General features: G+C 37.6%; 2 protein-coding genes across 2 annotated transcripts; one reads left to right on the plus strand and one right to left on the minus strand.

The window, feature by feature from the left end:
* Positions 1–2,700: 2,700 nt before the first annotated feature.
* LOC110885771 (la-related protein 6C) lies at positions 2,701–6,384 on the plus strand. Its single transcript, XM_022133479.2, has 10 exons — positions 2,701–3,321; positions 3,456–3,537; positions 3,628–3,722; positions 3,796–3,867; positions 3,940–4,019; positions 4,105–4,189; positions 4,282–4,329; positions 5,028–5,096; positions 5,376–5,504; positions 6,006–6,384. Exons 1-10 carry the CDS (start codon positions 2,977–2,979, stop codon positions 6,228–6,230), a joined length of 1,230 nt encoding a protein of 409 aa, XP_021989171.1. The 5' UTR covers positions 2,701–2,976; the 3' UTR covers positions 6,231–6,384.
* Positions 6,385–20,322: 13,938 nt separating this feature from the next.
* Positions 20,323–25,388, minus strand: LOC110885770. The gene is made up of 9 exons (XM_022133478.2): positions 25,061–25,388; positions 23,790–23,984; positions 23,302–23,399; positions 23,163–23,217; positions 22,873–23,076; positions 22,081–22,313; positions 21,901–21,991; positions 21,594–21,822; positions 20,323–20,732 (listed from the first exon to the last, which is right to left on the minus strand). Exons 1-9 carry the CDS (start codon positions 25,250–25,252, stop codon positions 20,521–20,523), a joined length of 1,509 nt encoding a protein of 502 aa, XP_021989170.1. The 5' UTR covers positions 25,253–25,388; the 3' UTR covers positions 20,323–20,520.
* Positions 25,389–26,637: the final 1,249 nt, after the last annotated feature.

Raw genomic sequence — 26,637 nt, forward strand, 5'->3', positions numbered from 1 at the left:
CAGCTAGACAATTACAGTATGCTAAAGATTTGGAAAGACAAAATGAGTTAAACAGTCTCACTAACGATGTGTCGATAGGTTTTCGTACATTTAGTAGATTTATTCAGGATATAAACCTAAAATTTCAAACTTGTGAAATTCGTGGGGAACACTACTTGGATATATAGGTAACCCCTGAAATCTCGTTTGAAAGGTCTCGTATTCTGATATACTAGGCGTTTGTACTCTAAGATGTCTGGGGTAATTATTCCGGGACTTCTGCTGAACGGTAGTTCTGACCTAGTCCTTGACTAATACTTTATCCAAAATGCTTGAAATATAGCATGTAGCCCTCAGCTGATTAGACAATAAAATTGATAATCAGTTGTTGTAGCTGAAAAGATCCTCTAAAGGGGACACACTGTAAAGTCGAAGCTGATATCTCTCTGCTGAACGGTAGTTCTGACCTGAGATCCCTCAGTTCTTGCATTTAACCCCTAATTTATGTACATACATCATTGTAGTATTCTTGCCTGTAAGATTGAATATTGGGATTCTGGATACGGGAGTATATTCAAGAGGTGGGACACATGAATTGATCTAAGTTCTTAAAATACTTAAACGGTATCCTGAATAGATTGAAGTTTGTGTGAGAATTTAAGATGGATCAGTATATCGACAATCGAGGTGAATTGTTTAAGTCTGAGTATGTATTGTAGCTTAACGGTACTTGTAATCTGTCTGAAAAGCTGATATGATTCCCTGACACGCTCACCAAAAATAATTTTTGTAAATAGTTTATTTTCTGCAATTTAAGTTTTCTGTTATTTCATTTTTTTTAGTTTAGATCATCTTAAAATCCAAAAAGATTTTATTTCTGCTTTATTTTAGACAAACCAGAGTGGAAAGTTGATTGTCGGATTCTAGCAAGATGAAGCAGATGCAGGAGATTCTGAGCTGGAGATTAAGGAGAGCTTACATTGTTGAAAATGTGTTTGTTTTCAAAGTCAAAACAAGTTCATTAAGTTGATACTTGTTATTTTTAGAAAAAGTTGAAAATGATTTTACTAAAAATCAGTTGGATTCGTCAACAGGTCAACCAGGGTCATTAAATTGAACTTGGTAGATTAATCAAGTATCCAGGGTCATTAACTTGAACTTGAAAACTTGAGTGGATTTCTAAAGCTGATTGAGTTAGTGTTTATTGATTGAAAAGATAGATTGTAATGATATTGGTTGAGTAACAGGTTTGGACATTATTTCCCAATTGAGGCAAATTGTAAAAGCTTGAACCAGATATTTCAAGATTCCAGCATACTGAGAGGGGGGGTCTGTGAAAGGGGGTGTCTGGATCAACAGCTAATGGGAAGCTTGTAGATAAAGCTAGGAGATATTCCTGGAACCTGTGAAGAATGCTTATGAGGAGAAGACAGAGTTTGTGAAAAGACAAAGACTGAAGACTATGGAACTGAAGACTGATAAAGACTACGTCAACATCCAAGGGGGAGTCTGTTGATGCACGGAATGTCTGTTGACTGCGTCTACAAAGAGTCTGAAGTCAAGATTAGTCAACAGGGAGTCAAAATGTGAATATTGTGAGAAATAGGCTTAGGATCGCTTATTAGTCATTGTATTGATTTGGACCGCTTTTATGTCATTTAGTCTGGATCGCTTAGAGGGAAAAGGATCTGGATCGCTTATTTGGCATGTCATATAAGCGACCCTGGAACTCTATAAATAGGTGGAGCGGTTCATTAGTTGTAACGGTGTATGTGTGTGCTACGGTGCTGAAACTCTGCCAAATTTTTATCAGAAAGCAATAGAAACGATCGGAATTGAAAGGATATGCTGTTGTAGCTTCATATATGTTGATTCCGCCTTCATACATGAAGATGAACTACCTTGACTGACTTTTAGGGTCATAGAACGGTCCAACAAAGCAGGTTATGTTTATGGCTTGATAATTTCGAAGGCACCGCAGGTTGGGTGGGTGGCCGGAGCTCCTACAACCACCTGAGAGAGATAGAGAGAGATTTCAGATGAGATAGGGATTATATAAAAGTTCATTACACAATAGCCCTTGAGAAGGTGAAATGACAACAATACCCTCATGTGTAAGGCACATGATCAGATTTAACAAAAAAAACTAACTGTGTTTAGCCTAGAGGACATAACGTGCGGGATTTTGAAACGTTAAGGACAAAACTCGTAAACTTTTGCACTAAAGGACAACGCCTACAATTTGGTGTCAACATAAAGGACAAAACTTGTAATTTACTCTTACTCTAAAAATAAGGGTTAAGTTATTTTACAAAGACTCCTAATTGTAAAAAGTGTAAGAAGGATTTATAGAGTGACAAGTGTCCAATAACCTAAAACCTAAACCCACTAGACCACCACCCAAAACCTAAACACCCACCCCACCCCACCACCACCCAAAAGCCTAACACCCCCCCCCCCCCCCGCACAAAAAAAAAAAAAAAACTATACCTCACCAAAAAACATAACCCCCCCCCCTCTCGACAAAAAAAAAATGGTGGGTGATGGGGAGGGGGTGAGGTTTAGGTTTTTGAGTGGTGATGGGTGTTTATGTTTTTTTTTTTTTTTTTTTTTTGTAATAGGTTTTTTTAGAAGTCTTTATACATTTTTTGAGCCTTTGTATTTATAAAATTAAAACCTCAAGCCTAAACACATAACTTAAAATGCACAATCAAGAAACAGGTGGTGGATGTTATAACAGAATCTCTTTTTAGGCGCCAAATGTGGATCGTATGTCAAATTACCGTTACCCAATTTCAGAAATCCATGCCAACTTTTTCGCGCCAACACATCTTCACCCTCCAAAACATTTTCACATTTCTTGTTCCCCCTCCAACAATCAAGATTCATAATTTCATAACAGGGAGTACTCATTCATTAGATTAGTTTTCCCCTTCATAAAGAAAAAAAAACCCTTCAAAAATCCAAAAAAATTAAAAAAAAAATAATAAACCAACAATGGCACAGGCACACCCAGATGATCATTTGCAGGAAAAACCCAACAAGGAGACCACAAAGAGGGATGAAAAGAGGGAAATTTCATCTTTTAAATTCAATGCACAAGCACCCGAATTTGTGCCCAGTTCGCGTACACCCCAGTCTCCGGTTTCGGGTTACTTTTACCCGTGTTTTGGTTACATGGGTATGGGTGGGAACGATGGAAGTGGGTCAGGTGATTGGATTTATGCTGCTGCTGGTGATCAAGATCAGCAAATGCATGTTTTTGCCAGCCCGAATGTTATGCTCACCAACTGTTCGAAGAATGTCCTCACTCAAGATCTTCAGCAGAAAATTATCAAACAGGTCCCTTTGGTTTGTTTTGGTTTGAGTGAGTTTGATTTATCTAATGTTGTGAATGTTATTTTTTTTTTTGTTTTTCAATTATAATTTTTTTTTAAATTATGATATGGTTTTTGTTTATGATGATGAACGAGCAGGTGGAATATCAGTTCAGTGGCTTGAGCTTGCTTGCGAACGAGTCACTGGTGAAACACATCAGCAAGGATCCAGAAGGCTATGGTTATATCACATTAGATCGTTACAATTTACAGTTTTTTTTTTTTTTTTAATTTCAATATGAATTATCTTATAGATTGCATAATGTTACAGTTCCTATATCTGTTATTGCATCGATGAAGAAAATCAAATCCTGCATCACTAACAACAATCTGCTTGCCCAAGCTCTCCGATCCTCTTCAAAGTTGGTTCGTTTTTTGACCCGTTAGGTTTCCAAGAACTTGTTTTTCATGGTCCCAAGGTCTAACTATGCATATGTAGGTTGTTAGCAATGACGGGAAAAAGGTCAGGCGTAAACACCCGTTCACAGAGAAAGATAAAGAAGAGCTGCAGGTAGATGTATACTTGTTGGATGTTTGGTAGTTTCCAGAACCGTAATTTGTTTCGTTTAATTTCGTGATGTAGTCACGCACTGTTGTTGGTGAGAATCTTCCGGAAGATCATTCGCATCAAAATCTTGAGAAGATCTTTAGTGTTGTCGGAAGGTAAAGTTTAAAACTTTTTACATTTTTGAAAACTTGAACTGATCGATTCACACAGTGATTGATTATGTATAAAATTGTTGACCAGTGTTAAAGCCATTCGTATATGCCATCCACAACCCCAAGAGCCGAATTCATCGCACGCGAAAGGGGGTTATGTTTTTAGTAATAAGGTATGAACTCGATGTTTTGTTCTTTGGTTCGCGAGTTATGTTATTTAATGTTGCGTTTTATGTTTTTATGGTTTTATTGTTTTGTTTTGTAGCTACATGCTCTTGTGGAGTATGAAACTGCTGAAGTAGCAGAGAAAGCGGTATGATTTTATGGTTTTCGAAATTTTTGTAGGGCTGGCAATTCTTACACGAACACGATAACACGACACGAACCTACACGAAGTTATCATGTTTCGTGTTTGACCTTAACAGGTTTTGTGTCTAAATAGGTTAAAACCCGTTAACCTGTTAAGACTCGTTAAGTACGTGTTAATAATTAAAAATTAAAAATATATTATATGTGGGTGTGGACATGGGTCACCAGTCGTGGGACCTAGGATGAATTATACACAAACACACGCGATTCTTTTTCCACAATCCAAACCTTAATTTTTAAATCTCTCTCACAAACACCACCATTCCCAATTCAGTTCACAGCTTCCCCAATTCGGTCGTGTTCACGTCTTAAACAGGTCGTGTTCACGTCTTAAAGAGGTCGTGTTCGTGTCTTAAACAGGTCGTGTTCGTGTCTTAAACAGGTCGTATGATACGTTGGTAATTTTTTTTCGTGTCTTAACAGGTCGTTTCGTGTAACCTGTTTATTAACAGGTTCGTGTTCGTGTTTAGAAAATCTGACACGATAAGATTTCGTGTCGTGTTTACATGTTTCGGGTTCGTGTCGTATCGTGTTCGTGTCTTAATAGATCGGGTTGACCCGTTATGCCAGCCCTAAATTTTTGAGTTGAAGTATTGGTTTTGTTTCATGAATCTTCTTCAACATCTTGATGACATCATACAGGTTGACAAATTAAATGATGAAAGGAATTGGAGAAAAGGTTTCCGTGTTAGGTTGCTGATTCGACGTTCAGTATGTAACTATTGTGTACATTTATACTCCAAACAAGTCGAATAAAGAAAACGTAACGGGTCTAATGGGTTCGCACCAAGTATTATTCTAACGCGTATAAGTATATAACTTCCTGTTTTATCATCATCACACTAATTACCGATACAAAGGACAAAAAGGACAACCCATACTCTACTAAAAAGGGCCCGTTTCAACCCAAACCGTTGAGTCTGTCATCTGTAAAAATTATTATAATCGATTTTTTAACGTTTATGCAACTTTTGTGATTCAAACATCCAGCCAAAGTCTGTTCTAAAGACTAGGAAATCGGACTTTGACGGCCTGCTTGACGAGGATGACGACTTTGACTGGTCAGAAGAGTCTTCTCAGCCGAATAGTGCAACTTCAGAACCAGCTATTGACAATAATGTGAGTGAATAATATCCCACATCTCAAATGCTAGAAACTTTGGATTAAAAAAAAGAGTAAAATGCCATTTTTGTCCCTAGGGTTTGGCCAGTTTTGCGACTTTCGTCCAAAGGTTTGTTTTTCCGCATTTGGATCCAAAAGGTTTGAAATCTTATCATTTTCATCCAACTCGTTAACTCCATCCATTTTTTCCGTTAATTCAGGGGTATTTTTGTCTTTTTTGTTAACCTAAAGGGCAATTCGGTCTTTTTCACTTGATATAGAAAGACCAAATACCCTGAAAAAGACTAAACTGCCCTTTAAGTTAACAAAAAAGATGGATATACCCCTGACTTAACGGAGAAAAATGGATGGAATTAACGAGCTGGATGAAAATGACAAGATTTCAAACCTCTTGGATCCAGATGCGAAAAAACAAACGCAAAACTAGCCAAACCTCAGGGACGGAAATGGCATTTTACTCTAAAAAAAATAAGGACTTGAGTTACTAAATTTTGGCAGATTCAGGAGAATTCAAAGAAAGGATGGGCACGTGGCTGCGGTAAATCAAAGTCACGCACCCCGACGCACGGCACTTGTGGGCTTCTTGCACCGTCACTACATACAAGCAGCTCGGCCCATTTGGAAGCATCACCAACGAAGAGTCCTAAAGGCCCAAGAATGCCAGATGGGACAAGGGGTTTTACAATGGGAAGAGGGAAGCCTATTCTAACGGGAATACCGTAAGGTTTGATGCTCGGATTTTGCCAGTTTTAGTTCTAGTATACACTAATGTTCATTTTCGTTTGTAATAATTTAACATGAAGGTTCTTTTGCCAACATGGGATGTTAAAATTTAATTCGGTGAATAATATTTTGTTGAGAATGTGTCGTTACTTAAGATCCCGCTGCAAACACACACACACACACAATTACAAAAAATAGAGGCACAAGTAAACAGCTAAACATAGTCTGCTAAAAATGTAATCTTAAAAGTAATTTTTTTCCAGCAAGTAACTTCCGATTAATCACAATCGGCCCCTCAACTTCATCTCTTTACTTCATTGAACCTTAAACTTGAGTTTAGAGAAAAAATGGAACTCATGATAAAATGTAATAGAAAGAGAAAAACTTGTATACTAATTATTCATTATATTCTCAACATTGTGCACAATGCATAAACTAATAATACAAATGGAGTCTCAATAGAAACTGAAACGCATGATGGTAACGGTCTAATAGTTGGGATAAGGGTTTGAAGAGAAATATATCGATTGTGATCGGTTGGCTTGTTGAAGAGCATAATCTACTGCTTCTGCAATAAAAACCATTACAAACTCATATGCAAACCTCACTAACTGCAAACATATTTCTAATTTCCGAAGCATACTCAATACTTTCGTAACATCTTCATCATCCAAAAATACCTGTGAATGTCCAAAACTAACCATGCTTCATATATATATATCAAACTAAAGGGATGATATACTTTATGTGGCTTTTGGAACTCATGAATGGGCACTTAGATATATATTTATCTATATCTAACTTGACACCTGTATTAATCAATATATGGATAAACTTGGGCATTCAAAATCAAAATCAAAATCTTATGATATTATTTGTGAGAAACAGACAAAAGGATATCCACCAGCTATTTCCATTATAAACTTACTTTGCTTATAAAGTTATTATATGAGATTATACAAGTTATTTTTTTTTTTTTTGCTTATATATTTATTAAACAGAAAATTATTTAAATGTCAAAATTAAAAGTTCATTGGAAAGAATAAAAAAAATTACATAGGACCATGTAGGTTATATGCTGATTGTCTGGATGGGCTGCAAAGTCTTCAAAGGGTGTTTTGGTCAAGAATGATTTTTATACTGCTGCAGATCTTATGGGTTGCTGATCATATGATCTGGAATGCTAAAACCATTTTGTAGTCTTGCAGCGGCTGAACCAAAACCAGGAAAAAGTGTAAAACCATAACACAGAATTTATAACACCAAGTGACTCTCGCGATGTAAAATGTAGACGAAGTTGAACTTATATACCAATACGTATTACAAAGTTTGGTGGTCAAAGTCAACATTCAAAGAAGCGCGTGTAGTGCATTTACATGTTGGCAACCTATGGTACGTGCGCGACTATACATATTTTTACAATGAAATTACACACGAATTGGTTTTAAATTTATAAAAGTGATTATTACTTTTACATCAAAACACACACGAAAGGGCAAGTGTACCCCGTCATATATGTAGTAAAGTATCGGTAAGAACCAAGTATCGATCCACGGAAATGGGCGGAGAAATAATACTAGACCTTTGTCACTAAATTACCGGTAAAAGCATAAGTTGTATTGGTTTTAATTAAACTAAAGTAAGCATAAATAAAAACTTATAAAACATAGTACATTATATATAAATAGCCTTGCTTAATACACAACCACAGCATGTCAACTAAATCAGTTTTGGCATTTAGAAGCATTCGGTCAATTTTCCATTTCGAGACAATTAGTATCCCTTTCGGGAATCCTAACATGACAATCATTCGGAAAGTTAAAACGATAAACACACTTTAACCACCTAAAATTGTTCTTTAACGTGCGATTTGATAAATGTCTACAAAAATCTCCTAAAAATAAGTTAGTCATCCGTTAGGAGTTTTCTAACCTCACTTAATCAAGGAAAGCAACACCGATAAACACAATGCAGCCACCGAAACAAGCATAAACTAGATTAAATCACAACCGAGTTCATTTTACAAATCTTACACATAAATTCACCAAGATAGCAATTTTGGCCGAAACTACTAACTAAGCTAACAAATCATGGCAAGAATTCGTAACAACACCATCTAACCCGTTAGAGTCCTTCCGTGAGGGCAAGCTCTCTTGATTAATAATAATTGCATTTTATTAAACCACTAACCCGTTAGAGTATCATGGTGCCTACATTTTAACCAAGTTAAACTAGTTAACCAAATTAAAAGTTTACTAATACATGATTAAATAAGCTTCATTTTGCAACTATCTTACCTAACCAAGCACCAATCATCCAACACAATTACTTATAATCAAGAAATCAATATCAATAACAAGGTTGCAAACTAATCATCAAAGATAATCATAGAAAACACTTCAAAATGTCATTACAAACATAGATTAACATACTAATCAAGCAAGGGATTGTTGTGTTTTTGCCCAAAGGCTTACATTAATACATAATAATCAGTCTAAATGCTTGAAATATAACAAAAGTATGGAGAGATTTGAGAAACCAAACCATAAACAAGCATAAGAATGAGAATCTGGATAGTAAATGAGCAAAACCAGGCAATGTGGCTTGAATCCGAGTGAAAGCAGCAGCCTTCGGAGCCTCAAAATCGCCTGCAGAGCTCCCAAAATGTCCAGAGTTACGTCTAAAATGGTGCTGTTCTGTTTATATGCTTTTTCGGTGTCGCACGGCCGTTCTCCGATTGCACGACCGTGCACTTTAAGCAATTATTGGTGGTGGTCCACCATACTGCGTGACGTCACAGATCGTTGACTGGTCTTCGGACACGCACGGCCGTTCTTCAATTGGCACGGGCGTGCATATCCGGGATCGGGGCTGGTCATCGAATCCGCATGGGGGTGCAACCAGTCGCACGGGGGTGCAACCAGTCGCACGGGGGTGCGTTGCCGGGATTTCGTTGCACTCCTGATCGCACTGGGTGTGCAACGCCGAGCTGAGCCTTGTTGTCGCATCCGCACGGGGGTGCCACCAGTTGCACGGGGGTGCAACGCCAAGCTGAGCCTTATTGTCGCATCCGCACGGGGGTGCCACCAGTCGCACGGGGGTGCAACTTGCCCAGGTCAGAATTTTCCACAGAATGTTCGCAGTTCATTCGTTTCGCCCGGAAAATCCTCGTTTTCACTATCATCTTGTCTGGTATGTTGTTTTAGGCCTGTAAACAAAAGTATACATGATTAAGTATCCGCATGACGGTTTTACGGCCGAAAACGCATAAAATGGGGATAAAATGGGGGACTAAAATATGTGTAAATTAGCGAATATCAAATCTCCCCACACTTGAACCTTGCTTGTCCTCAAGCAAGCTAAACTAAAATGCAATAAAAGATAGAATCAAACAAGAACGATAATTTACACACTATTTATTAAAAGAACTACAAATGGTTAGCCGGTTTTTCGAAAGACAACATCAAATGAATCAAACCAAACAAGCGTATGCAAATATATGTAGATAACCAAAAAGTCGTGACTCACTTTCAATTGACTTAACATGCTAATCTTCACACAACTCACAATGTTCACACACACTCGGTTTTCTTTGTGAAACATACATAAAATGTGTACGTGTAAACACTCAATGCCTTGTCAATGAAATGTGCAATATCATAAGCTTGTCATAAGATCTCGTCTCCACCAACTAACATGTGAAAAAGTGTAAATCAAGAGGTCTTTACGGGTTGTAACGTTAGGCTTGGGCGAAGGGTATGGATGTAGACATTTAAAGTGGCGAAAATGGTTAAAACTCGGTTTTAGCGTTTAACTAGCAAGAACATAATACAATTATACATACAAACGCCTTAAAAAGGCGACTAAAGCGCAATCGAGCTTATCAACGAAATTTTAACATTTAAGCATTCAAAGTTGCTCGATTTCTATCAATTTCACCCTATTTTAGGGTGTTTTATTTTCTGGGTTGTGTTTTTTTTTTTTTTTTTTTTTTAATAAATAACTATACAATAAACCGAAACAAATGCTAGTTAAACGATTATTTTGTCCGAGTTTCAACACTAAAAAGGGTTTAAAAACATAAAAAGGCTAAATTTGGCTAAGTGGGCGATAATGTGGGTAAACAAAGGTAAACGGGAAGGCTCGACATGGTTAATCCTAAAGGGTAATATAAGGTGAACGGGAAGCACAACACAAAGAATAAGGCTTACAACAAAGGGGTAATCTAAGTGCCTCTATCACTTTTACACGAATTCACAAGTTCATGGTCTTAACAAGCATACTAGTGACAAATTCTAAATTACACATAACATCCGGCTCACTCCTATATCCGAAATGAACAAATATATAACAATATCAAGGCTCAAATATGCTCACGTAACGGATGGAATGGGTAAAAGTGTGAAAACTATCATGTAAGTCTTTCTTTGTTTGTCACGCTTTCCGGTTTTCTTTTTCAAAAATATTTTTCTTGTCGAGTTTTTATCAAGTCCGAGGCTTTCTAAAACACAACCAACCGGTTTATTTACTAATATATATACAAAAATACAGGTATTTTTGAATGATTTTTCTGAATTTTCTGAATTTTTTTTTTTTTTTTTTTTGGAGGACAAACAAAGTTAACAAAGTTAACCCCCTCCCTACACTTGAACTTCGCATTGTCCCCAATGCGAAACCCGAAATATAGAGAAAAAAAAATAATAATAGTACTCCCCGGCAGCGGCGCCAAAAACTTGGTACGTGCGCGACTATACATATTTTTACAATGAAATTACACACGAATTGGTTTTAAATTTATAAAAGTGATTATTACTTTTACATCAAAACACACACGAAAGAGGCAAGTGTACCTCGTCATATATGTAGTAAAGTATCGGTAAGAACCAAGTATCGATCCACGGAAATGGGCGGAGAAATAATACTAGACCTTTGTCACTAAATTACCGGTAAAAACATAATTTGTTTTGGTTTTTAATTAAACTAAAGTAAGCATAAATAAATAATTATAAAACATAATAAATTATATATAAATAGCCTTGCTTAATACACAACCACAGCATGTCAACTAAGTCAGTTTTGGCACTAGAAGCATTCGGTCAATTTTCCATTTCGAGACAATTAGTATCCCTTTCGGGAATCCTAACATGACAATCATTCGGAAAGTTAAAGCGATAAACACACTTTAACCACCTAAAATTGTTCTTTAACGTGCAATTGATAAATGTCTATGAAAATCTCCTAAAAATAAGTTAGTCATCCGTTAGGAGTTTTCTAACCTCACTTAATCAAGGAAAGCAACACCGATAAACACAATGCAACCACCGAGACAAGCATAAACTAGATTAAATCACAACCGAGTTCATTTTACAAATCTTGCACATAAATTCACCAAGATAGCAATTTTGGCCGAAACTACTAACTAAGCTAACAAATCATGGCAAGAATTCATAACAACACCATCTAACCCGTTAGAGTCCTTCCGTGAGGGCAAGCTCTCTTGATTAATAATAATTACATTTTATTAAACCACTAACCCGTTAGAGTATCATGGTGCCCACATTTTAACCGAGTTAAACTAGTTAACCAAATTAAAAGTTTACTAATACATGATTAAATAAGCTTCATTTTGCAACTATCTTACCTAACCAAGCACCAATCATCCAACACAATTACTTATAATCAAGAAATCAATATCAATAACAAGGTTGCAAACTAATCATCAAAGATAATCATAGAAAACACTTCAAAATGTCATTACAAACATAGATTGACATACTAATAGCTATAAATCAAGCAAGGGATTGTTGTGTTTTTGCCCAAAGGCTACAATAATACATAATAATCAGTCTAAATGCTTGAAACATAACAAAATAATGGAAAGATTTGAGAAACCAAACCATAAACAAGCATAAGAATGAGAATCTGGATAATAAATGAGCAAAACCGGGCAATGTGGCTTGAATCCGAGTGAAAGCAGCAGCCTTCGGAGCCTCAAAATCGCCTGAAGAGCTCCCAAAATGTCCAGAGTTACTAATAGAATGGTTCTGTTCTGTTTTTATGCTTTTTCGGTGTCGCACGGTCGTTCTCCGATCGCACGACCGTGCACTTTAAGCAATTATTGGTGGTGGTCCACCATACTGCATGACATCAGCAGAGTTGACTGGTCTTCGGTCTCGCACGGGCGTGCCATGGGGTGCACGGGCGTGCATATCCGGGATCGGGGCTGGTCATCGAATCCGCATGGGGGTGCAACCATTCGCACGGGGGTGCAACCAGTCGCACGGGGGTGCGTTGCCGGGATTTCGTTGCACTCCTGATCGCACTGGGTGTGCAACGCCGAGCTGAGCCTTGTTGTCGCATCCGCACGGGGGTGCCAACAGTTGCACGGGAGTGCAACGCCAAGCTGAGCCTTATTGTCGCATCCGCACGGGGGTGCCACCAGTTGCACGGGGGTGCAACGCCAAGCTGAGCCTTATTGTTGCATCCGCACGGGGGTGCCACCAGTTGCACGGGGGTGCAACTTGCCCAGGTCAGAATTTTCCACAGAATGTTCGCAGTTCATTCGTTTCGCCCGGAAAATCCTCGTTTTCACTATCATCTTGTCTGGTATGTTGTTTTAGGCCTGTAAACAAAAGTATACATGATTAAGTATCCGCATGACGGTTTTACGGCCGAAAACGCATAAAATGGGGATAAAATGGGGGACTAAAATATGTGTAAATTAGCGAATATCAAATCTCCCCACACTTGAACTTCGCATTGTCCCCAATGCGAAACCGAAATATAGAGAAAAAGGATAATAGTACTCCCCTCAAGATGATATCTGATGAAACGAGACTTCCAAAGCTGTGTCTGTCATATGCTCCGGTCCAAGATATGTCGGATCTGCAAGTATGTCACATGTACACCAAAACAGAGCAGTAACAGAATAAACATAAAAACCATAATGTACATAAATAGAAATACTAGAAATCCCAACAAAGACAAGACATAAAGTAAAATGTTTGAAAATAAAATACAATCCGGGGGTGTTTGAAATACTATGCAAAATGAACACCCGAAATATAAAGTACTGAAATAATAAAAACCATCAACGAACAACACCACCATCTCCTACTCGTCATCACCATCATCATCTCTTGTGAAGGACGGGCCCGCATCACCTTAACCAGGTGGGTTCCACGGTGGGAACTGTGGGGGGTGCTGAAAGTAGTCGGGATATGCATGATGCATCTCCCCGAATAAGTATGAAAATCCAGCACTCACTCCCTGGTACAAACTCTCCTGGTTATGCCTAAGCTGATCCTGAGTGGCCCTGAGCTGATCCTGACTAGCCCTGATCTGGTCCTGACTAGTCCTAATCTGGTCGATATAAGTCCCATGCTGCTCCTGCGTAACTCGCATCTGTTGGAACTGCTGGTAAAACTCTGGCCACTCCTGATGCTGGTGGTAATCATGGTGCTGTGGTGAATGTGGTGGTGTGTGTGGTTGGAGCTGCTCGTGCTTCATGCTCAGCCGAACACACAGTTATGAAGATTCTATCAAACTGATCTGGGTGTTTCGCACGGGCGTGCGAATGGACGCATGGTAATGCGTCACCAAGATCAGTGGTGGTGCGGTCTTGATTATCGGAACATGACGGGATTGCACGGACGTGCGACTGGTCGCATCACCATGCATATCCGGCACCACAGTTAAAAATCATGAACGACCCGCGTACGCACGACCGTTCCATGTACAGAACGACCGTGCGATCCCGTTTTCTGCAGATTCTTAACCCCGAATCAGAACAGTCAATTTTTTTTTTCGAAATTTTTCAAGTTTCTAGTGACAGGGGGTTAGGAAATCAGCCGGGTGTTCATGATTTGTGAAGTTCTTGCAAGGGCTAGGGTTTCGATTTGTTTATGAAGGGAACCCTAAAAAGCCTTGAAGAAATCGGAGAATCTAACCCTAGAAAGCGATAAAAACAGGAAATCGACAAGAAAAAAAACAAACCGTGCGAGAAGATCTGAGAAACCGTGCGAAAAATGGTGCGATTTTGGGGAAAAAAAATCGGCCAGGAACGAGAGTGCAGTAGGGTTTCGCGAATGTGAGAAGTGGATGCAGATGAGGGCTTTTATATGGAACAATGACAAAATGCCCCTGACCATGCGCACGGTCATGCGGATTTTCGCACGGGGGTGCGGATCCGATGTTGACCCATTCTTGCACGTTGACCTCGGTAATGCACGGGGGTGCGACTCGAGGTGCAGGCCAGCCCGAAATCGCACGGGCGTGCGACCCATGGCATGGCCATGCCAAATCTGCAGATGTGTCTGTTTGCTGCAGAAACCAGTTTCAGCACTCTTTTTGGCCATTTTTCGCCATTTTTACCATCCGCAACATGTTTTAACAATATTCCCACGTAGACCCTTCACTCGGCACGTATAAAAACTGTACAAACAAACGGAAACTACCAAACACTTCTAAATTACGCTAAAACTAGAAAAACACATAAAAAGACGATACTACCCCTAAAGCGCTTTTGACGCTCTTGCTACATTTTTGTCGGCGAGTCGGTAGCGTAGACTCATGCTAAATTTTTGTCGACGAGTCGATAGCAAGACTCCAAACTAAATTTTTGTCGGCGAGTCGATAGCAAGACTCATGCTAAATTTTTGTCGGCGAGTCGATAGCAAGACTCATGCTAAATTTTTGTCGGCGAGTCGATAGCAAGACTCATGTCCCCACACTTAAGCTGTATGCGGGGTGTGGAGCTCGATAACCTCCACCGCCGACTCGATCGGCCCTCCAACGTAAACCTTCAACCGATGCCCATTTACCTTGAAAATAACACCGTCCGCGTTCTCTATTGCAACAGTCCCATAAGGAAATACCTCTTTTACTGTGTATGGTCCTGTCCAATGTGAATGAAGCTTTTTCGTAAACACACTTCTTGCCGTCAGCCATGATGATGTGTCCTTCGTCGGCTGGGCCCTCTGTCTCAGCGGATACCACCTGCTCGTCCACAGCTGCTGCGAGTTGCAGCGCAACCGCACGGGATCTCTAATGAAGACGTCTCCTCAGATCACGCTCGGGTTCGTCTGAAGGCTCAGCAGCGTCAGGAGCAGGGGTTGAGGACACGAAAAATTGCTCGACAAGAATATTATATTATTATAATAAGGCTGTTTTTTTTTTTTTTTTTTTTTGCTGAAAAGAAACAGAATATTATTTTAAATGGGCTGAAAAATTTATAAAAATCCGAAAATGGGCCGAAATTTTTATAAAAATTAAAGCAATGAAAATAATCGAATCGGCTAGTGCAAAAACGAGTTTTAAGAGCCGAAAATTCAACGAATAAATGAATAAATAAATCCGGATTAGAACAAATAAATAGAATAAAAATTTACAAGTGTACAAAAGAATCATGAAAACGAATAAATTAAATTAAAAACAAGAAATATTAACAAATAAATCAACGAATAAATAATCACGAAAGTATACACAAATATTAACAAGTATATACACCGATAACACAATGACTCGGGTCGTTCCTAAAACTCGCCACTCCCCGGCAGCGGCGCCAAAAACTTGGTACGTGCGCGACTATACATATTTTTACAATGAAATTACACACGAATTGGTTTTAAATTTATAAAAGTGATTATTACTTTTACATCAAAACACACACGAAAGGGCAAGTGTACCCCGTCATATATGTAGTAAAGTATCGGTAAGAACCAAGTATCGATCCACGGAAATGGGCGGAGAAATAATACTAGACCTTTGTCACTAAATTACCGGTAAAAGCATAAGTTGTATTGGTTTTAATTAAACTAAAGTAAGCATAAATAAAAACTTATAAAACATAGTACATTATATATAAATAGCCTTGCTTAATACACAACCACAGCATGTCAACTAAATCAGTTTTGGCATTTAGAAGCATTCGGTCAATTTTCCATTTCGAGACAATTAGTATCCCTTTCGGGAATCCTAACATGACAATCATTCGGAAAGTTAAAACGATAAACACACTTTAACCACCTAAAATTGTTCTTTAACGTGCGATTTGATAAATGTCTACAAAAATCTCCTAAAAATAAGTTAGTCATCCGTTAGGAGTTTTCTAACCTCACTTAATCAAGGAAAGCAACACCGATAAACACAATGCAGCCACCGAAACAAGCATAAACTAGATTAAATCACAACCGAGTTCATTTTACAAATCTTACACATAAATTCACCAAGATAGCAATTTTGGCCGAAACTACTAACTAAGCTAACAAATCATGGCAAGAATTCGTAACAACACCATCTAACCCGTTAGAGTCCTTCCGTGAGGGCAAGCTCTCTTGATTAATAATAATTGCATTTTATTAAACCACTAACCCGTTAGAGTATCATGGTGCCTACATTTTAACCAAGTTAAACTAGTTAACCAAATTAAAAGTTTACTAATACATGATTAAATAAGCTTCATTTTGCAACTATCTTACCTAACCAAGCACCAATCATCCAACACAATTACTTATAATCAAGAAATCAATATCAATAACAAGGTTGCAAACTAATCATCAAAGATAATCATAGAAAACACTTCAAAATGTCATTACAAACATAGATTAACATACTAATCAAGCAAGGGATTGTTGTGTTTTTGCCCAAAGGCTTACATTAATACATAATAATCAGTCTAAATGCTTGAAATATAACAAAAGTATGGAGAGATTTGAGAAACCAAACCATAAACAAGCATAAGAATGAGAATCTGGATAGTAAATGAGCAAAACCAGGCAATGTGGCTTGAATCCGAGTGAAAGCAGCAGCCTTCGGAGCCTCAAAATCGCCTGCAGAGCTCCCAAAATGTCCAGAGTTACGTCTAAAATGGTGCTGTTCTGTTTATATGCTTTTTCGGTGTCGCACGGCCGTTCTCCGATTGCACGACCGTGCACTTTAAGCAATTATTGGTGGTGGTCCACCATACTGCGTGACGTCACAGATCGTTGACTGGTCTTCGGACACGCACGGCCGTTCTTCAATTGGCACGGGCGTGCATATCCGGGATCGGGGCTGGTCATCGAATCCGCATGGGGGTGCAACCAGTCGCACGGGGGTGCAACCAGTCGCACGGGGGTGCGTTGCCGGGATTTCGTTGCACTCCTGATCGCACTGGGTGTGCAACGCCGAGCTGAGCCTTGTTGTCGCATCCGCACGGGGGTGCCACCAGTTGCACGGGGGTGCAACGCCAAGCTGAGCCTTATTGTCGCATCCGCACGGGGGTGCCACCAGTCGCACGGGGGTGCAACTTGCCCAGGTCAGAATTTTCCACAGAATGTTCGCAGTTCATTCGTTTCGCCCGGAAAATCCTCGTTTTCACTATCATCTTGTCTGGTATGTTGTTTTAGGCCTGTAAACAAAAGTATACATGATTAAGTATCCGCATGACGGTTTTACGGCCGAAAACGCATAAAATGGGGATAAAATGGGGGACTAAAATATGTGTAAATTAGCGAATATCAACCTACAACACAACTAATACCCGTATAAAATCTGTTTTTTTAACCTGTTACGCGACTAAGTCGTTTGAATCGGACATGTCTATTAGACCTCATGGCTAACAATCAACAAACTAATAGAATACATCATAGCACAAATTTATATAAATGAACCTCAATTATAACTTTTTTAGAAATTTTGTAATAATTAATATCAACATCGATTTATCATTACACAAATAAACCTAACAATCGGATTTGTATTATATTTATATATATTTATTTATTTTAGATCAAAAATTAAGAAGCTTTAGAATTAAATTTCAGAATTAAATATTTTAATTGCCATAAACAAGTTCTTAAAAATTAGATCATAATGATATTAGTTAATTTAATAGATCATAATGATATTAAGTTCATCGGTTCACTTTAATAATTTAATGAAAAATTTGTTTTTCAACCTTGGATTGAGGATCTTTACCATGTACATTAGTAGAGGTAGACTTCACTATCCTAATTTATTAAATTAAAAGAAAACAACAATAAAATAAACTTAAAATCAAAAACGCTTTTCTTTTTTACCATACAAATACACATGTCCCAATCAAATGAAAAAGCCAAAAGCCATGTGGGAGTCTATAGTTGGATTGTGACTCAACAACATGTGACTTTAGTGTTTACAGTAGCTAAGAAGTTGTTCTTTTATATATATAATAATAATATTGACAATCTATTGTACATGTTGGCTAATGTTGATGACATCATTGTTACCGGTAACAATCTAGCAACTATTCATCCGGTTTTCTCTTGTTTAGGTGTTGCTTTTGCGCTCAATCATCTTGACCCTTTAACTATTATCCTGGCATAGAAATTTTGTTGTCTTTGATATTATTTTACCTCCTTAACGCAAATAATCTCACAAGATTTGTCGAAAGCAGGTATTTGCGCTTCTAAACCAGCTCCATCCCCAATCACGACAATTGTTTCTCTTGCATAACATGACAGTGTCCCTTTCTCGGGTCAATAAAATAGCTTCAGGTTGTGGATGCATTTCATAATGTCACATTTTATTTCCATGATATCACTTTTGTAGTTAAAAAACTTATCAATTTATATAATCATCTGTCTGTCTACAGTTAAACAACATCATGAGTTTTTAGATGCATATGTTTACTAATTAAATCGCTGTCAACTTCTCTTTCTATTTCTATTTAGCCGAAAGAGACGTATTACAAGGATAATATTCATCTTTATTAATTGATAATCGTTATCTTTAATCGTTAGATAATACTTATCTAAAGTAGTTTGATATCATGTTGCTTTTCATCTAAGATAACCTAAGGTTTTTGCAGCCTATTTTCATTACATTTCATTATTCTTTCATGACTTTTACTTTCTTGTCTCACAAGGCAACCCCATGTCCCAAATACAAGTCTAATTCTCTATGCCTCCAATGTCTCTCTTAAAATCAAGCTTCAAAAGTTAAAAATGGTAATGAAGCGTAGAACCTTAAACAGATCTACGAGAGTAGTGTGGGTAATAGTTGAGAACCGAGTGAAACTGGTCTGGTCCTTGGACGAAAAGGGCTCAAGCTGGTTAGCAAGGAAGGTGCAAGCTCAGTGAGATAAGTGCTGATAGCTAGCATAGTAAGAGGGGTAGCCCCCGCTACCCCTCAACTTTCTTGGCGAAATACATTGTTAGTGCAAATTGTTATTTCTTCTTCGTTTTTATGTATCGACTGCTACTAAACAAGATTTTTTTGCCTGCGCTACCCTCACTTTTTTCTTCTAGATCCGCAATTGTTAATGATAGTTGTTGCACATCTTTTAAATAACATTCACAAGTTAGTTAAGGTATATATTAATATATTATGGTGTAGCTCTCGGATGAAGGTTGGATCAACTTCTTTCATGGCTGAGTTTGATGAATTGAGATCGGGATGAATTTAAAGTGAAGGATAAAATTAAAGGCATTAAGATATAATTAAATTAAATGAATACTAATAATTTATAACATATAATGATCTTATGAAAGGTATTGAAAACCGGGTTGGCGGGTTCATTAGCTCAACTGGCTGATCATTTGAGGGCATATCAAGCTTCCTTTTGGATCAAGAGCCAAGACCAGACAGTTCGTCGACATGGCAACTTCTTGAAGCCCTAAATTGTCACCGATTGAACAAGTCGAAAGAGGAGCCATGGATGTCCTTGACCATTCCCTTGACAACAAATACTGAAGAAAAATGGGTCCAGTCGACACTAAATAAATGAAGAACTGGTTTAAGGTGGATTTCAGGCGGGCTGTTTCATGTCAAGGGGGAAGGGGCAGCAGAATTCGATGTAAAGCGGATGGGATACCGCGTTGTGATGAAGAAGAGAGATGAAAGTTTTGGGATTTTTATTAATAAATATCAAGAGTAAGTAAAATAGACAGCTTAACTTTAAGCTAAGTGTAATTTTCAAAAAGCTAGACCAAAACTGTAACCCAACTCATTACAAATCTTAACTCCCCATTTTACCACCCACCTCCGCCTAACTTTACTATGGAAAAGGCAAAAAAACTGCAAAAGGATGCTTATTTTCCACTGACCACATAAACAACAAAGTAAAGTAACATAAACAAAAAACTGCGAGCAACTAGCAACTATTGGTTCAACGATTTGAAATTGTATACAACTTACAAATCAAATGAGAAGTACGATTTAAAAAGGTATCGTCTTTTAAAGGACAACTGGCATGTGTAGATCATAAAATCAGACTTGCAATCCCACGCTAAAAGCAACAACTATATACAGCACAAGAATTTTTTATTACCTAAACAGCTGGCATTGAAGTAGTTAGAATGACATACGCCAAGAAATGTAAGCCATCCTGAATTTTACCCACAGCAGTCGTCCGATTAACATGTAGATCCTCCGAAAATGAGTTGACTTTATCTTGAATTGACTTCTCAGGTACAACTTCAGGAGAATCGGCAGTAGCAGATTTGATTGCTGCTGCATAAGCTTCTGCTACATCTGATATGCCTGTTTAGTCGATTAAGATTAGGATAATCGATATTATGCAATAATGATAAAAAAAACAAAAAAAAAAAAAAAGTCACGTTTCAAATTGTGATATTGTCTAATAACTAGGGCTGTAAACGAACCAAACAAACACGGAGTCACGGACAAGGCCTTGTTTGTGTTCGTTCATTAAAGAATGGACATGTTCATGAACATTCACAAACGCTTATCGAACGGGATTTCTTCCTCATGTTCGTTCGTAAAGGAAATGAACATGTTCATGAACACTTACTGAATGACTAACACAAACAAATCTTCATGAACATAAATCAACACAAACAAACATTATATATTCATTTTAAAATAATATCAACATTTTTCATCGAAAGATTACGAAGAATCCACCAAAAATAAAAAAAAAAACATAATTAACTCAATTATTATAAACATAATTAACACAAAAATTAAGAAGTTTGTCAAGCTTTAGCACAAGCTGAAATTGAAATGGTTAAATAAGAGATGTTGGCAAAGGCATATAGTGCAACTATGGTTTCAAATTTTTAAAAAACTAAAAACAATAAAATAAAAATATAACATAAAAATCCTTTCAATGAGCGAACACAAATTAACATTAACGAGCAAACATAAAGGAATACATTACCGAACGTTCACGAACATAAACGAATGAATGCAGCCTCTATTCATGTTCGTTTGTTTAACTCATCCAACAAAATTTTTTGTTTGTGTTTGTTCATGTATTAAACTAACGAACATCCCGTCGAACGGTTCACAAACTGTTCCCTGAACGTTCGGTTCGTTTACAGCCCCTACTAATAACCAAAGAGTCATATTGGCAAATCTTGAAATGCTAACTACACATACCAGTCACAAAACTGATGGCAACTGCCTCGAGATATCCAGTCATTGATTGTGTTTTCATTCTCATTGTTTTAGCTTTTTCAATAGAATCCTCGGGCCAATCGATATTTAAAATATCCTCATCATCAGCAGCAGCAGCAGCAGCATCTTGGGCTTTGTTTGCATTGTGTATAACTGATTTCCCAAGATTCAGAAGTTGGGAGACTGCGATGCAGCACATTTCCGAAAGTCTCTGCATACAGATAATACGATACTATTCACTTTTCGTGATTTTGCAATGCGAAATATTTTTTTTAAAGTAGATTCATACATGAATGCCCTCGGAGTGAAGAGAATCTAGTCTGCCTCCAGTTCTTTGAACAATGTCACTTGGGGACAGTCCTGCTAAGGCATTTGCAAAGCTGCAAAATATCATTGAAAGTTTTAAACCCTTGATGTATCTTTAGCATGATAAAAGATGGATTTCAGCCAGATTAAAAAAAGATATTACCCTGCAGCCATTTCTGCAGCCTTGCTCACGCTTGAACTGTGAAAACTCTTGATCTCATCATGAGTGCTATCAGGTACATTCTTTCCCTTTTCTGCTTCTACTTTGTTGTCTAAAATCAGCATTTGCTGAACCTCTTTAAGTTTTACATCGTATGCAGCTTTATCTTCCGTTGACAGTTTGGCTTTTCTTCGATTAAATAGCAGTGCATAATGGTTTGATAATGCTTCAAGTTCCTAGAAGTCAATATAATGACATACAATTCATTTTGGAATAATAATAATTGAGTAAAATGTCATTTTCGTCCCTGAGGTTTGGCCAGTTTTGCGACTTTCGTCCAAAGGTTTGTGTTTTCGCATTTGGTTCCAAAAGGTTTGAAATCTTGCCATTTCATCCGGCCCGTTAACTCCATCCACTTTTCTCCGTTAAGTCAGGGGTATTTTCGGCTTTTTTTGTCAACTTAAAAAGCAATTTGGTCTTTTGAAAACTTGTACATTATGCTAAATGCTTGTACAAAGTAAAAAAAGACCGAATTAGCCTTTAACTCCTTAAGTTAACAAAAAGACAGAAATACCCCTGACTTAACGGAGAAAAATGGATGGAGTTAATGATCCGGATGAAAATAGCAAGAAAACCTTTTGGATCCATATGCGGAAAAACAAACCTTTGGACGAAAGTCGGAAAACTAGCCAAACCTCAGGGACGAAAATGCCATTTTACTCCTGATAATAATAATAATAATAATACAAAATATGAAAAAGTAATCAAATTTATAAAATATATATATATACACACCTCCAGCTGCTCTGGACCTCCATAGATATAAAAGCATCTGTCAAAAGTGACCTCCTCCATCAACTGATCCACTTCAGTTCCGTTTCCACCTTCTCCAGCATTTTTGTCAACTTCCATGCCTGATTCTGTGATTAATAGATCCACAGTTTCTTTTCCAACATACTCAAGCACTTCGATGCCCTTAGCAGTAATAGCTCTTCCGGTCTATTGAATCAATCCATAAAATAAATAAATAGATAAAAATATATAATTTTTTAAAGAGATACAAACAAGAAAGGGTCTGTGCTAACCTCTAGAACAGAACCCGCTGCAGGTAAACCACCTTGCTGTATAGAATCTTCTAGCCTGGAAACGAATATAAGTATGTAGATTGAAATCACCACAATGTAAAATAGTTTATAAAACGATGCGAATATATTATTGACTTACTTCTGAACAAAACTGGAACCCCCTTTCCATGCATTACCCAATGCTTGCCAAGCTCCAGTAGCAAAACTCTCCACAGAAGTGTCAATAGCCTTTATACCCTGTACCAAAAACATTATTATTTTTATAAATTATATTACATAAGGCCAGGCAGGGTGGAAGCGTTAAACTTCCGTGATAGAGGCTATCACGCGTGGAAAAATTATGATTCCCACCGCCAGTCATACAAACAACGCGTTAAACTTCCGTTTCTGACTCTAACCGTTATTTTTATAACACGTGAAAATTAATGGATGTGAGGGGGTGTGGGGGTTTATTGTTAGGTGTTGTGAGTGAAGACCATTGCCACTAAAAAAGGATGTGAGTGATAGAATAGTGGCTGATGACATGGCAGGAGTTGATTGGATGCTTGTGAGTGATAGAATTCTATCACTAGTGATCACCCCCACCCCCTAAGAGATTGATATAACAAACCACTATTTAAAACTTGCCTGGCCAAGAAATGTGTCCTCGCTAGCTTTCTCGAGTCTTTCGAGAGCAGCCTTCCGCTTCTTATCATCTTCATCTTCACTTTCTTGATCTTTATCAGAAGCTTCTGGATGACTCTCCTTAGAAGATTCAGAATCTTCAAAATCCTTTTGCAAGTCAGAGATGCTATTTGCAGCCGTCTTAGCAACCTCAGCGGCCTGTAAACACAAATAACTTTTATTCAGTTCACATCCAATGCACAATTCCATCAATGACGGTCTCATGAATCATTAACACCCTGATGCAGGGATATCTATGAATATTATTTCATCACTTATTTGAATTTGAATTTCCTAATATTTTGTTATTTACTTTCCTTTTGAATAATGATTCCTATCATATAAATAGGATCTCTAGGTTTTCATTGTTGTTTAGTTTTTGATTGAATTGTATTAAAAAGAACATTGTTCTTGGAACCTTTGGTTCATATTTGAGTGTTTGATTAGCTAATCGTTCTTGAGCCATTTGATTGCTTCCTAAACTACATCACTCCCCTTCTACCAAAAGGAATCCTACTTTCAGATTGTATGGCAACATGTTTATCGTTCAGCTTCAACATTAATTTGGATGTCAAATAGGATGCTATCTTATATAAAAATTTTGTTACGATATTCAGCATAGTTGTCAATAGCGGCCATAGCGGTGCAACGTAGCGTATAGGTCATATATCGCTATACAGTATATAGCGATAAATAGTGATATTCCTTTCATTATTTTTTTCATTTTTTTCTCATCTCCACTGCTCGATACCTCAGGTTTGGTCTTATAACATGTATCTTTCTGTATTTTCCTCATCTCCACTGCTCGATAACATGTATTTTTCTGTTTCTCTACTTAATCGCTAAACATAAAATAGTGGGCGCTGTTTCGTCGCTAATGCTGCGTAGAATATAGGCCGTTCGTCGCTATTGACCGCTATTTGCTATTGACAACTATGGAACTATTCAATATCTTCACTTACATTAGATATTACAAGATGAACTATGAGTAAATATGCAGCAAAATTCATGTTCAAACTTGATCGTTATTTATTAATATTAACTACTATGCTTCAGCTTATAGTTCATCAATTTACGCTAATTGACCAATACGAAACCCTAGATCGTGAGTGAGTGAAACTAAAGCCCTAATTTCACTCTCATGTCATCAACACGATTTGCATCAAATAATAATATGAAAATGCAATTCAACAGGAAGTTAACCTAATACAGTTTTAACATAAACAAATCATTACATTGCGAGAGATCTCTTCAGCAGCTTTCTGAAGATCTGAAAGAACAGATAACGGAGAGAAACCCCAGCCCCATCCTCCACCGCCACCGGCAGCGGCCGCGGTGGCGTTGGTGTCTTGTTTTGGCTGCTCTGCCGAAGGTTTATCTTTGAGTGGCTGTATCTCGTCGTTGTTTACGGTGGAGTTTGGTTCCATTTTTAGAAGGTGATTTGGGGATCTGCAAAAGTGATGGTTTTCAATCGCGTGTTTGTTGGGTTGGGTCTCTCTCACTCAACTTAAACGAAAGCCACTTCGGATCTTAAGCATGACTTCAACTTTACGCCGTCGTTTCGGTCCACTTCATAACCACGCGTCTATGATTTTTATGGTTTTGTTATTTTTCCGTGATTCGCGATGGGTGTTTGGTTGTTATCGCTTTGGTTTTTTTACCGTACTGGTATGATACTGGCACTCATCAACCGGAAAAGTATACTCAAAAGGATTCGACACATGTTTTACTTCAACTGAAAATCATAATAACGAATGTCGGTGTCGGTACCAATGTTGTTTGACCGGTATCGGTTTGATTTGTTACGATACCGTTACTATACTGACATAAACTATAGCTTATGACTCGCCTTAATAAATCTTTTATCGAAACTTAGATAAAAATAGGGAGATTCTATTGGCACACCGGCTGGCCTATCCACACACTTTGAAAGTCTAATACGGATCGTATAGGACTATACGGTCCGTATTCGATAAAGTTAAGACATGGTAGACTGGCAGGTGCAGTGGTTGTCTGGCGGCTGGCCTATAAGTATCGTATAGGCCTATACGATGCGTATTAAGGCCCTAATTTTTTTAGGTTTGATTTTTTGGTGTTTTGTGTTTGGTTTTTGGTGTTTTGGGTTTGGTTATTTTTGTTTTATTGAATTTAAAATATTTATTTTTTTATCGTTACGTATCGTGGCGTATCGTATCACATTTTTAACTTTTTAATATTTCATCGTGACGTGTCGTATGATATCATATCATCCTTGTACCGTATCGTGTCGTATCGTATTTTTTTATGTTGACGTATTCACGACGTGTGATATTTACATTATACGTAACCAAGCAAACCAATCTAAACAATCAAAATAAGTTTGTTCATGAACGTTTACCGAACGAGATTTCTTATTCGTGTTCGTTCATTAAGGAAATGAACGTGTTCATGAACTGTTTACGAACACTTACCAAACGCAAATGAACTCAAACAAATGTTCTTGAACATCAATGAACACAAACATCGTTTACGAACACAAATAAATACCCACAAAGATTACGAAAATAAGCATTTAACATAATTATCCGAACATAATAAGTTAATTTTAAAAACATGATTAACACAAAATTAAGAAGTTTGTCAACTTGTAACATAAACTAAAATTGAAATGGTGAGGTTTCAAATTTTTTAAAACTAAAAACAATAAAACGAAAATACAACATATAAAACCTTTAATTGAACGAGCATAAATAAAGACATTACCGAACGTAAACGAACGAACGCAACCTTTGTTCACGTACGTTCGTTTAACTTAATGAATGAAATTTCCTGT

The sequence above is a fragment of the Helianthus annuus genome, chromosome 10 (assembly GCF_002127325.2).
Source record: "Helianthus annuus cultivar XRQ/B chromosome 10, HanXRQr2.0-SUNRISE, whole genome shotgun sequence".
Taxonomy (NCBI): Eukaryota; Viridiplantae; Streptophyta; class Magnoliopsida; order Asterales; family Asteraceae; genus Helianthus; species Helianthus annuus.

Coding starts and splice junctions, on each gene's coding strand:
- LOC110885770 (XM_022133478.2), bottom strand. CDS start 25,252: ATGGAACCAAACTCCACCGTAAACAACGACGAGATACAGCCACTCAAA. Junction 23,077..23,162: donor CAGCGGGTTCTGTTCTAGAG/GTTAGCACAGAC, acceptor TTGATTCAATAG/ACCGGAAGAGCTATTACTGC. Junction 20,733..21,593: donor TGCCATCAGTTTTGTGACTG/GTATGTGTAGTT, acceptor TCGACTAAACAG/GCATATCAGATGTAGCAGAA.
- LOC110885771 (XM_022133479.2), top strand. CDS start 2,977: ATGGCACAGGCACACCCAGATGATCATTTGCAGGAAAAACCCAACAAG. Junction 3,868..3,939: donor AAGATAAAGAAGAGCTGCAG/GTAGATGTATAC, acceptor TTCGTGATGTAG/TCACGCACTGTTGTTGGTGA. Junction 4,020..4,104: donor ATCTTTAGTGTTGTCGGAAG/GTAAAGTTTAAA, acceptor ATTGTTGACCAG/TGTTAAAGCCATTCGTATAT.